A 13,874-nucleotide genomic window follows, 5' to 3' on the forward strand; every position below is an offset into this window, starting at 1 on the left:
CGGCCAAGCAGCTGAGTGCTCTTGCACTCAGGCTGAGTCACAGATCTTCCTCCCTCTCAGCCTGCAGTGCACCAGCTGCAGTGTATTGGATTCAGGACGCCGGACCAATCAGCCTTTGGTCCGGGCTCCTGATCGAGTATAAAGTTTTAGCAGTATCACCTTCCAGTACTGGTTATTAGGTTCTCTCCTGGTCCCAGCTCCCCCTTGTCTACTCCTGCGAACCCCTTCCTAATTCCTTCCTGCCTGACTTACTCATTATCCTGACCTCCGCCTGACCTTTTGACTATCCGTTGTCTCACTGATTTTGTACCGCGTTGCCCGTGTGATTTGACCAGGATTGTTACACTATTCTATTGTGTTTTGTCTGTCTGTATTCTTCTGTGTGTTCACATACGTAGTGAAGGGAACATCTTCGTGGTTGTCCGCGACCACCTAGGGTCGACAGAGACAAATAGGTAGGGTCAGTGGGAGGGATTCAGATCAAGGGCCCACTGTCTCTTGTCTGTTTGTACCCACCTGCCCTGACAGATTAGTCTGCTTTCTTAGAATGGCCTCACCCTTTATAACAGTACTTCTAATTAGGGATGGTCCGAACCTGCCGAGGTTCGGGTTCGTATGAACCCGAATGGTCGGCAGCAGACTCCCGCTGTCTGCCCGCTCCGTGGAGCGGGCGGATCCAGCGGGAGAAACGCCTGGAAAACTGGGATACAGCCTATGGCTATGGCTGTATCCCAGTTTTCCAGGCGGTCCTCCCGCTGGATCCGCCCTCTCCACGGAGCGGGCAGACAGCGGGAATCATTACCAAGGGTTCGGGTTCGTACAAACCCGAACCGAACTCGGCTCATACCATCCCTACTTCTAATGTACGCTTTGTGGGAATTCCACAATATGGCTGGGTCTGTGACCAAATCTTTGGTAAAGGCAAATAATTCTTGTACATCTGGGGTTATAGAAGAGGATGACACATAAGAAAGGGGTTAGAATGCAATATATAAGTTGATTGAGAATTGACAGTTTCATCTACTTTTGAAGTAATGGGAGCATGGTCTGATCAAGTGATTGTTTTCATCCTAGACTTTGCTGCGCATGGCTAAATTATCCTATAAACTATAAACATATGTGAATATGACCCTTTAGGATCTAAAAAGAAACAGTAATCTCATTCTGAGGCATGCTGAATATGCCAAATATCATAAGGGGGTTCAGACCATAACATGGGTGGAGGGGGTCTAAATATAGCAGAGGAAGTGGGCTGTCATATTCAAATCCCCCGCAATGAGGATTTTTCCAGCTGCTTTAGATTTAATCTTGCTAAATATTTTGCAGAGAAAAATTAACTGATGCTTATTTGATGCATAAAGTGCCGCTACAGTGTAGTATGCAGTTATTTATGCAGCATATTACTTTAAGATATCTACCATTGGGGTATTATTGTAAGATATACACCATTGGGAAATTACTTTAAGATATCTACCATTGGGATATTATTGTAAGATATACACCATTGGGATATTACTATAAGATTCTACCATTGGGATATTACTATAACATATCTACTATTGGGATATTACTATTAGATATCTACTATTGGGATATTACTATAACATATCTACTATTGGGATATTACTATTAGATATCTACCATTGGGATATTATTATAACATATCTACTATTGGGAGATTACTATAACATATCTACTATTGGGAGATTACTATAACATATCTACTATTGGGATATTACTATAATAAGATATCTACCATTGGGATATTACTATAACATATCTACTATTGGGATATTACTAGGGATGAGCGAACTTTTGAAAAGTTCAGTTCAATCCCCCGAACTTTCCTGAAGTTCGGGTTCTGACGAACCGAACCAAAAACGAACCTTGCAATAACGGCTGAATAATTGCAGCTACAATAGTGGGAGTGTGATAGGGTATAGTTTTGTGTAGTTGCAGTTGCTATTACAATGAAAAAAGTGGAAAAAATCAAAGTGCAAAAATAGTGAAAAAAAAAAAATAGCCGGCAAATCGGCAATAATGCTGAGCCGACTCCCCTAATGGTTAATATATTTAATTAATAGAACATATTTTCGTTGTAACAAAGTTACTTTCGTTGTTCAATACACAGCCTCCTCCTTGTTACACAGCCTCCTCCTGCTGCCACTGCCCGGAGGGGAGCCGCACTCCCCCCGGGCAGTTAACCCCATAGACGCCGCTGTCGGTGTGACCGCAGCGTATATGGGGAGATCTCCTTCTTCTCGACGATCGGGTGCTGGGAGGAGGCAGCTGCACATGCTGTAACACTGCTGTGCTCCTCCCAGGCACCCGCTCTCTGCCGGAGCCGACCCTGCGCCCCCTCCTCCCCGTGCTCCCCCTTCCTAGCCCGCTCTCTCCCTCTGCAGGCGCTCCCCCTCTCTCCCCGTGCTTCCTTTCCTGGCGCCCCCCCTCTCTCCCCGTGCTTCCTTTACCGGAGCCCCCCAACCTCCCCGTGCTTCCTTTCCTGGCGCCCCCTCCCCGTGCCTCCTTTCCCGGCGGCGCCCCCCCCCCCCCCCCCCCCGGAGCCACGCGAGTAATCGCTCGACTCCGGGAGGGTAACCATAGCAACCCAGACGCTTCCCAGTGCGTCTGGGCTGCTATGATTTCTAATGATCAGGCCCCTGCACTGAGGCTGGGACCTGATCATTTGAATGATCTGTCAGTGTGACACTGACAGATCATTCAATATATAATGCATTACAGCACTGATCATGTGCTGTAATGCATTATATATGTGAAAAAGTGAAAGTTAAAAAAAAAAACACTAAACACACTTACATACATAAATAAAGAAATAATTAATTACAATAAATAAATTAAATAAACACATAATAAGTACATAATAAATAAAATAAATAAATAAAAAAAATAATTGAAATAAATAAATAAATATAAATAAATATACACATTCCCCATCCTCCCTTTATAAATGATCCCCTATAAATAAAGTACACATATTTGGTATCGCCGCGTCCATAATGGCCCCCTCTATTAACCCATTACATTAATTATTCCACCCAATTAACGCCATTAAAATAAATAAAGATCTAACAAAAATGACAATTTTTTTGTTAATCCCTCCCCCTAAAAAATATAGAAAAAATGTCACATGTACCCAAAATGTGTACCACTAAAAGCATCATCTTATGCAGCCAAAAAAAAAGTCTTCACATAACTCCATTGGCGAAAAAATAAAAATATTGCTGCTCTTACAATATGCAAGACACAAACAGTTTTTATAGTATAAATGCCATAAAGTATAACAAAAGCTATATAATATGGATATCACTGTAACCGTACCGACATGACGAATAACGATAACATGTCATATGTGAGGTATAGTAAATGGTGTACAAAAAAATGATGAAAAACAGCTGCTAAATTGTGTTTTTTATTCGTACCATCTCATAAAAACATTTAATAAATAATGATCAGGGTGTCACATGTCCCTCAGAATGGTACCGATGGAAAGGTAAATTTATCTTACACAATATTTTGGCACCGCAAGTCCTCTGTGACATTGTATTATGGCTAAAAAAAAAAAACCTGAAATAAGAAAAGACCCTAAAAATACACAAGGCTTCTGTCATGTCTGCGGCCTGTGGTTGAGTCAGGTGATGCACTGCGGCCACATGTGGGGGATTTCTAGAAACATTGGAATATGGGGAATAAAAAGTGAGTTCCATTTCTCAGTTAGTATTTGCTGTGTTAGAGGGAAACAATAGATTAACCCCTTCCCCCAATATGACGTCCAGGGACGTCATGAAAAGCAGTGGCAGAACGCATCATGACGTCCCTGGACGTCATGCTTTCCCTGCATCCCCCCTCTGTCTCTATCTAAGATCGAGCAGCAAGAGGAGGCTGTGTGACACAGCCTCCTCCTGCTGCCACTGCCCGGAGGGGAGCCGCGCCCCCCCCCCCTCGGGCAGTTAACCCCATAATCGCCGCGGTCAATGCGACTGCAGCGTCTATGGGGAGATTCAATGTCCTCCCGCCAATCGGGCGGCGGGGGGAGGCTGCAGAATGTTGCCTCCCCCCACCGCCACTACATGTATGTCCCCCTCCCCTCGTTCTCCGATACTGGAGGATCGCCGCTATTACCGTTATAGCGGCGATCCGCCGGTAACGGGCATTACCATCGCCGTCGCCTTTCATCTCCCCCCACCGTGAATCTCCCTCGGTGGGGGGAGATGAAAAAGTATCAATCAGACCCCAGATCAGCCCCCCTAGTGGGCGATCACTAACCCGCTCCCCTCCCCGGGCGGCCATCACATCCAAGATGGCCGCCCCATCCCTGTGAACAGACTATCTCTGTTCACAGAGATGGAAATAAAATAATAATCAAAGCCCCATGCTCTCCGCCACCGGAGGTAGCGGAGAGCATGGGGCAGTGATCGGGGACCCCCCTGTGTGGTCCCGGAGCAGGTGATCGGCGGTATATACTATATACCGCTGATCGCATGTTCCCAGTGCAAAGAAGCACTTTTTATCCCCTGTCACCATAAATGATTGGTGACAGGAGATAAAAAGTGATACAGTGTCGCCCCCCACCCCCCCAGTCACCCCCGTCCCCCAGTCACCCCCCTTCCCTATATACATTACCTGATCCAGGGAGGTCCTTCCTCCTTGGCGTCCAGGCTGATTCTGAAGTGCGCATGCGCTCCAGAATCAGTTATCTCTGAAAATTTAAAGTTGCCCGTAACCACCCCAGATTGTCTGTAACCACCGCAGGTTGCCCATGACCACCCCAGGTTGCCCGTGACCACCCCACATTACCTGTAATCTAATTTTTTATTGTATTTTAGTAACTGCGCTATTCTAATAACTATTACTAGCTGCGGTTTTCCTCCAGCAAATTGGCGCTCCTTCCCTTCTGAGCCCCGCTGTGAGCCCATACAGTGGTTTATGCCCACATATGGGGTACCGTTTTACTCAGATGAAGCTGTGTTACAGATTTTGGTGTACGTTTTTTCTCCCATTCCTCGTGAAATTGAGAAATTTTAAACTAAACAAACATATTATTGGAAAAATTTGAGTTTTTCATTTTTACTGTCTTATTTTGAATACTTTCCTCTAATACCTGTGGGGTCAAACCACTCACTGCACCCCAAGATGAGTTCTTTGAGGGGTGCACCTTCCTAAATGGGGTGACTTTTGCTGGGGTTCTATTCTGCTGACAGTACAAGGGCGCTGCAAACGCACCTGGCGCTCAGAAACTTCTTCGGAAAAATCTACACTGAAAATTCTAATTTGCGCTCCTTCCCTTCTGAGCCCGGCTGTGTGCCCATACAGTGGTTTATGCCCACATATGGGGTACCATTCTACTCAGGGGAACCTGTGTTACAGATTTTGGCATGCAGCTTCTCCCCTGTTCCTAGTGAAATTGAGAAATTTCCAACTAAACGAACATATTATTGGAAAAATTGTAGTTTTTCAATTTTACTGTCTTATTTTGAATACTTTCCTCTAATGCATGTGGGGTCAAACCGCTCATCCTAACCAAAGATGAATTCTTTGAGGGGTGTACTTTCGAAAATGGGGTGACTTTTGGGGGTATTCTATTCTGCGGACATTACAGGGGCTCTGCAAACCCACCTGGCGCTCAGAAATTTCTTCAGCAAATCTGCATTAAAAAAGCTAATTGGCTCTCCTTACCTTCTGAGCCTGGCTGTGTGCCCATACAGTGGTTTACAGCCACATATGGGGTACCGTTGTATTCAGGAGAACCTGCATTACAGATTTTGGCATGCTTTTTTTCTCATGTTCCTTTTGAAAATGAGAAACTTTAATCTAAACGTATATATTATTTTAAAATTTAAAGCTTCGATTTTTTTACGGCCTAATTGTGAATACTTTCCTCCAGCCCCTGTAGGGTTAAAATGCTCATTATACCCCTAGATTAATTCTTTAAGGTGTCTAGTTTTCAAAATGGGGTCACTTATGGGGGTTTCCAGTATACTGGTCCCTAAAAAAAAATCATTTTTGGAAACTTTCACAAAATGTGATAATTTGCTAATAAATTTCTAAGCCCCATAACACCCTAAAAAAGTAAAATATGTTTCCGAAATTATACCAGAATAAAGAGGACATATTGGTAATGTGATTTAGTAACTAATTTATGTGCTATGACTTCCTTTTTTAGAAGCAGAGAATTTCAGAAGTTCATTAAATGCTAAATTTTTAAATTTTTCATGATATTTTGATGTTTTTCACAAAAAACACACAAAGTAGTGACCAAATTTTGCCACTAATATAAAGTGCCATATGTGACGAAAAAACAATCTCAGAATCGCTAGCATACGTTAAAGCATCACTGAGCTATAAGCGCATAAAGTGAGACAGGTCAGATTTTGAAAAATGAGCCTGGTCATTAAGGCCAAAACAGGCTGCGGAGGCAAGGGGTTAATTGCACAATGATGGAATCGTTTTAATTAAATTATTGAACAACGAAAGTGACTTTATTACAACGAAAATTTGTTCTATTAATTAAATATATTAACCACTAGAGGCATCGGCATTATTGCAGAGGATCGCTAACCCCGTAATGCCGATTGCTCTAATACCGTTTCCTGCTTTCCCAGATGCATTCCAGAGGTGTTTGCATCACTTTTTAAAGATGTCTTTGTCTTTGATTTTATTTGTTATTTTTATTTTAACCAGATTCGTCACAAAGTTTTTTCAAAGTTCGGTTTGGTGACGAACCGAACTTTTTGCAAAGTTCGTAACGAATCTGGTTCATTACGGTTCAGTTCGCTCATCCCTAGATATTACTATAAGATATCTACTATTGGGAGATTACTATAACATATCTACTATTGGGATATTACTATAACATATCTACTATTGGGATATTACTATAAGATTCTACCATTGGGATATTACTATAACATATCTACTATTGGGATATTACTATAACATATCTACTATTGGGATATTACTATAACATATCTACTATTGGGATATTACTATAAGATTCTACCATTTGGATATTACTATAACATATCTACTATTGGGATATTACTATAACATATCTACTATTGGGATATTACTATAAGATTCTACCATTGGGATATTACTATAACATATCTACTATTGGGATATTACTATAACATATCTACTATTGGGATATTACTATAAGATTCTACCATTGGGATATTACTATAACATATCTACTATTGGGATATTACTATAACATATCTACTATTGGGATATTACTATAACATATCTACTATTGGGATATTACTATAAGATTCTACCATTGGGATATTACTATAACATATCTACTATTGGGATATTACTATAACATATCTACTATTGGGATATTACTATAAGATTCTACTATTGGGATATTACTATAACATATCTACTATTGGGATATTACTATAACATATCTACTATTGGGATATTACTATAACATATCTACTATTGGGATATTACTATAAGATTCTACCATTGGGATATTACTATAACATATCTACTATTGGGATATTACTATAACATATCTACTATTGGGATATTACTATAACATATCTACTATTGGGATATTACTATAAGATTCTACCATTGGGATATTACTATAACATATCTACTATTGGGATATTACTATAACATATCTACTATTGGGATATTACTATAAGATTCTACTATTGGGATATTACTATAACATATCTACTATTGGGATATTACTATAACATATCTACTATTGGGATATTACTATAACATATCTACTATTGGGATATTACTATAAGATTCTACCATTGGGATATTACTATAACATATCTACTATTGGGATATTACTATAACATATCTACTATTGGGATATTACTATAACATATCTACTATTGGGATATTACTATAACATATCTACTATTGGGATATTACTATAACATATCTACTATTGGGATATTACTATAACATATCTACTATTGGGATATTACTATAACATATCTACTATTGGGATATTACTATAACATATCTACTATTGGGATATTACTATAAGATTCTACCATTGGGATATTACTATAACATATCTACTATTGGGACAGCAAGCAGACTGTAAGTGGACCAACTCCGTTGTCCTCAGGCCCCGGCCCTAAAGGGGAAACCTCTGTCAAGGCCTCTATCTCCCCAGGGCTGTGGCGGCCTCCAGGGTGTAATTCGCCACCCCTGCCACAATGGATGCTTGGGCATGGGCCTAAGATTATGCAGCTGATCGAGGATATTCAGCAAGCACTCGCTGCCCTGACGCCTACCACCGCTATGCCTAGTGCTGCTCCTGCAGCTTCCACTACAGCGGGCCCGTCCACTACAGCAACCAGCACTGCTGCTTCCACTGCTGTGGCTAAAGCCGCTTGTTCCACCACTACGGTCACCTACCATGTGGCGCCCATTATCTCCCCTGTCACCACGGTGACCCCTAGCATTGTGGTCACTACTGGCCCCAGCGATGCTCCTCCTCCAGGCCCTCCACGCTTCTATTATCCGTGGGAGAGGAAGAAGCAGAAGAAAGAGAAGGGGCCTAGTGAGGTTCCTCCTGCCTCTTCCCAATAAGTATTTAAACTGTTTTTTGTTTGACTGTTGATGTTCCAAGTTTTACTATGCAACGTTTAAGGTTTGTGCCTGCTCCTCCTGACCAAGTTTCCTGTACTAACCAGCCATGAGCTGATGGACACTTACAATTGAAAAACTGTACTCTAGTGCCTGTCCCAGAGCCTTTTACATGGACGATGGTTTCAATTGCCTAAAAGAGACTCTACCTCACAGAGACACTTAACCCATTCCTTCCTAAAGCACTTTTGTCTAATTATGTGTTATTAACAGGTTGTCATTGCACTTATGTCAGTATTGCACTTGTTTCTAGTATCATATTCCAGTAGTATCAAGGTTATTCGTGTATGTTCCTCCTCTGAGTACGCAGAGGGTCACGGAGGTAGCCTCAGAGTAGAGTGCCTCTTTTGAAAAGGAAACAGTATCTATCTATATTTTTGTGTCAGAGTCAGATAGCTCCTCCTCTGAGTAAGAGAAGTCAGTTTATATACCTCTCAGAGAAAGTATAGTTTTGCAGGAGTGTCTTTTCTTAACAAGTCTTGTATTTCTCATTACAGTATTATATCTACAGCTGGAAAGATTATTTGAGCCAGTTTTCTTCAGATGTCTTCAGAGTTATGTGAGCCAATCCTCCTCCAGACCTCGCAGTGTTTGTTGTCTTTTGTATTTCCTTTCCTTTTGTTTCCAGTGTCTGTTCACCTCTGTCTTGTCCCTATACACCGTAGTTGCTACACATAGTCATACTTAACATTCACACTGGTTCATACATATTGCACCTGGGATACCTTTTCGTGTGTTCGGCCTATTGAGTAATTGTGTTGCATGATTGACTGGTATGAAAAGGAGCTCCCCATGTATGTTTGCTTTTGTTATTTTATTCTTTCTCTTCCAGGTGTCCAAGACACTTCACACAGACACCCAAGGCAGTACACAGGTCTTCACAGTTCTCTTTTTCCAGTAGGGAAACACTTTTTATTGAAAACCTACTGTCTAACTGGCTGGAATATTGAGGGTCCCCCGCCAGCAGTTAAGTTGTCCTGGCTTCCATGTCAGACCAGAGTACGTTAGGCACCCCTAGGTGAAGTCCTGCCACCAGGGTTTTCTCTCTTCTTAGTTTCACTTTGTCACCTGTGCCTTGAGCGTGGGAAACACACACTTCAGCATTCACAATCATCATTCAGTCCTGTTGTCTAATTGTCCAGTCTATTCATGTTTGCTACCCCTCAAGATTCGCCGAGGTCGGCTTAAAACCTTGCTAGGGAGGTATGCAGTGTCCCAGAACACTCTGTCTGTTTCTCACTGTCAGTTCATTTTTGCTATTACAGCCATGCTTGTTCTGGAAACTATTTGCACTGCAACTGTGACTATATAGTCCCTATTACTCTCAGGTTCCTGTATATTGTACATGTGTTTAACTCTGTGCAGTGGTATGCAAAGGCTGAGGATCACGTGACCATGCCCTGTAACCATGGTTCCTATAATGGCCAGGAGTACCATGTGACTTCCCCTTGCTAGTGAGTTCCAGCCCCTGCTCCCAAGCAAGGAGGTCGTGTGTTTTGTGTCTCTCTTCACCTTCAGAAGAGAGGCTGGTGCTCTGCTGTAACCGAACCTGGCTGTCCGTCTGCTCAAGTGCCTGGAGTATCCTCTCATCTGGGTGTCATTCCTGTTATTCATCTCCTCATCAAGTCAAGATTCATACCGCAAGTACTCTAATCCACCCAGCATCTTCTTCTCTCACTACTAATCCCATCATCCGGCACGTTTCACCTTAGCCTATGCAGCACCACCTTAGCTCTGTCTATATAAGTCTGCTATATACCCGTTTGCATCCGGAAGAGACTGTTGCTACCAGTTACCTCAGTTACAATAAAAGTGTAACCACCGCTGTTACTGAACCCTGGCATTGGTGTCCATTTACTGGTGCCCTGGCTAGGTACAGCGAAGAATCGCATGCCCAGTAGCAAGTATACCACAGTATCTGCAGACCGGTCCCTCAGCTGTGCCATCCTCAGGCCCTGTACTGTGACAATCCTCTACCCTGCAGCTGCCCTGGTTCCTGCCCGCTCACAACACCTGTACTGTGAAGTGACCCTCACGGGTCAGGGCATCGCAACTGTGTTATCTGTGCTGTTACATAGCACTGCAGGTGACATCTACTACATTACCTGTACTAAGAGATATCACTGTGTTATCTGTGCTGTTACATAGGACTGCAGGTGACATCTACTACATTATCTGTACTCAGAGATATTACTGTGTTATCTGTGCTGTTACATAGGACTGCAGGTGACATCTACTACATTATCTGTACTCAGAGATATTACTGTGTTATCTGTGCTGTTACATAGGACTGCAGGTGACTACTACATTATCTGTACTCAGAGGGATATCACTGTGTTATCTGTGCTGTTACATAGGACTGCAGGCGAAATCTGCTACATTATCTGTACTCAGAGATACCCCTGTGTTATGTGGTGTTACATAGGACTGCAGGTGATTACTTCATTATCTGTACTCAGAGGGATATCACTGTTATCTGTGGTGTTACATAGGACTGCAGGTGACATCAGGTGACTTCTTCAGGTTGCAGAAGTTCAAACTTCATCGTGCCCTGCTGACAGTTTATTATGGGAGTTGTAGTTTTGCAGCATGTGGTTCTTCAGGTTGCAGCACTACAACCCCCATCGTTTCCAACTGGCAGTTTATGATGAGAGTTGTAGTTTTTCAGCTGGAGAGTCAATGATTGGAATAAAATGATTAGACAATGACACAGTACAGTCCATTAATGATAGGGGGCAGTAGTGCAGTACATGAGGTGGAGGCAGTGACAGGCATTAGAACATGGTGGCACATTAGAGTAATTGGATATAACGTTAGATAGGGCCCCAAGCTAACATTTTGCACCAGGGCCCATCAGCCTTTAGCTATGCCCCTGATCGGCAGATATGACATGTATGAGCAGGAGGCAGGATTGTAATACATGGTGGATCAACATTTATCAATATATCTCATGGGGCTGAATGATGGCTCCTCCGCTTTTAATTTTTGAGTTTCCAAAGTGGACAGCTTTCCAGAGCTTGTCCTCTATGTCCTGAAGGTGCTGGCCTGCCCCGCAGCAAGTGTGCACTCTGAAAGGGCATTTAGCACCGAAGGGGGTGTCATCACCGACATGCGGGTCTGCCTGTCCACCGCCAACATGGTTAAATAGACATTCCTAAAAATGAACAAGACGTGAATCCCAGACAACTTGCCAGTGCCTGATTAAGGAGCCTATGTACTAATCTGCAGTGTTGGCTATTACTGTCGCCTTGGCCTCTACCTTCCACCACCACCTATTCTTCCTCTTTCTTCTCCATCTGAACGTCCGTGCCCTCTTTCAATAATATTTATTCATTCATTCAGTTTGTTTAATTTTATTTTTTCATTTTATTTATCTTTTATTTATGTTATCATATTTTTTAAAATACTTTTCCAACCCCATTAATGCCAGGGCAATTGCCTTTTTCTTACCCACATTTTGGCTGCATTTGAAGCTTTCTATCCCCCTCAACCCCTATTTTACTGCAACTTTTTGTGGCCCAAAGTTGTGGTCCCCATTGTCTTCAATGGGATTTGTGTCCTTGTCCAAAGTTTGGGCCAGGTCAGCATTTTTTTTTTATTATTTCTTTTTATTCGAGTATGATCAAACTGAACAAACCTGAATATCCATTGGACAACTAATCACTAATCCTGAGTTAAATCAGAGCTGTTCATACACTTTTTATTCCATTGTTTCTTGTGTTGTAATGTCCAATGATCAGCAATTCTTTTACTGCATGTCTTTTTCATTTATGCCTTTGATCTTTTCTCTCTCTCTCTCTCCCTCTCTCTCTCTTTTGAACAGCAGAGAAGAGAACACAAATCTTTCTATACTTAAGTTCAGTACCTGAAACACTTATAGATCTGTCCATGGAAAGCCTTCTTAATATCCTTATTCTTTAGACTGTATATAATGGGGTTGATGAGAGGGGTAAATACAGTATATAGCAGGGAGAGGATCTTACTGATGGTCGAGGATTCTCCTCTTGTTGGAAAAACATAAACACCGAACAGAGTCCAATAGAATATGGAGACCACGATGAGGTGGGAGCTACAGGTGGAGAAGGCTTTCTGTCTACCAGTTCTGGATGGGATCCTTAAGGTGGTGACAATAATTTTGGCATATGAGCAGATGATTATTATTATGGGGATTAAAATCGATGGAATACTTAATAAAGAAGCTTCCATGTGAACATTGTAGAGATCAGAACAGGAAAGTTCTAGAAGAGGAACTGAATCACAGAAGAAATGGTCAATGAAGTTCGGTCCACAAAAGTTTAGCATCACTATTGGTATGATGAGACACAACATACTGGAAAAAGCCGCCAACCAAGAGATGACGGACAATATCACACAATATGCACTTGTCATGATGGAAGAGTACCGGAGGGGATTACAGATGGCCACATATCTGTCATAGGACATTACAGCCAGGAGAAGACATTCAGATACTTCCAAGGCACAGAAGAAATAAAGTTGAGTCATACAGCCAATAAAAGTAATGGTTTCTTTATAATACTTAAGAATGTGGAGCATGTTAGGGACAATATCTGTGGTCACCAAGATGTCAGTGATGGAGAGTTGTGAGATGAAGAAGTACATTGGGGTGTGGAGGATCTTGCTGGTGGACACCAGGATGATGATCAGGAGATTCATGAACATTGTAAACCAGTAAATCACAATGAGCAGAGAGAACATTAGAATTCTTATATTCTGACTGACCTGAAATCCTAAGAGGATGAACTCTGTGACAGCCGTCATATTGGTCTTCTCCAGGGGTGTACTTACTATAGAGGAGGCCCATGTGGCTGCTATGGGGGTCCCGGAGGTAGAGGGTCCAGTCCAGACTGATCTTGTCCTCATTGTAGTTGATGGGGGGAAGCTGCACAGGGATGAGGTCTTCACCAGAGCTAGAATGTCAGCAAGAAGGGGAAATGTACCATGGAAATAATATGTTTGTCAAGGGCTTGACAAAGCGCAGGTAACACTGCTCAATAAAGAAGATTAATTAAGGACCTGAGAGTGAGATTCGTGATCATTTCTTTTGGATGATACTTTGTTTCTTTACTCCTCGATAGTTAGCTGAAAGTTTCTACTTCAAGTTTTTTCCATTGTGCGGGTGCAGAGTTCCTTACAAAACTGTATGTTATTGTTAATGACTGGGGGGGGGGGGGGGGGGGTGGCGGGTGCATTAAAAATAACAAACCATA

General features: G+C 42.2%; 1 protein-coding gene across 1 annotated transcript; it reads right to left on the bottom strand.

The window, feature by feature from the left end:
- Positions 1 to 11,976: 11,976 nt before the first annotated feature.
- Positions 11,977 to 13,425, bottom strand: LOC138768673 (olfactory receptor 10A7-like). The gene is made up of 2 exons (XM_069946651.1): positions 12,539 to 13,425; positions 11,977 to 12,007 (listed from the first exon to the last, which is right to left on the bottom strand). The coding sequence occupies exons 1-2, from the start codon at positions 13,423 to 13,425 to the stop codon at positions 11,977 to 11,979; spliced, it is 918 nt and encodes a 305-aa protein (XP_069802752.1).
- Between the last annotated feature and the right edge of the window lie 449 nt (positions 13,426 to 13,874).

Source organism: Dendropsophus ebraccatus, chromosome 1 (assembly GCF_027789765.1).
Source record: "Dendropsophus ebraccatus isolate aDenEbr1 chromosome 1, aDenEbr1.pat, whole genome shotgun sequence".
NCBI lineage: Eukaryota > Metazoa > Chordata > Amphibia > Anura > Hylidae > Dendropsophus > Dendropsophus ebraccatus.

Excerpts from the sequence above, each read along its gene's own strand:
- LOC138768673 (XM_069946651.1), bottom strand. The coding sequence starts at position 13,425 with ATGACGGCTGTCACAGAGTTCATCCTCTTAGGATTTCAGGTCAGTCAG. Across the intron at positions 12,008-12,538 it reads AAGGATATTAAGAAGGCTTT|AAAAATAAAATTAAACAAAC; the intron begins CCATGGACAGAT and ends TAAATAAAATGA.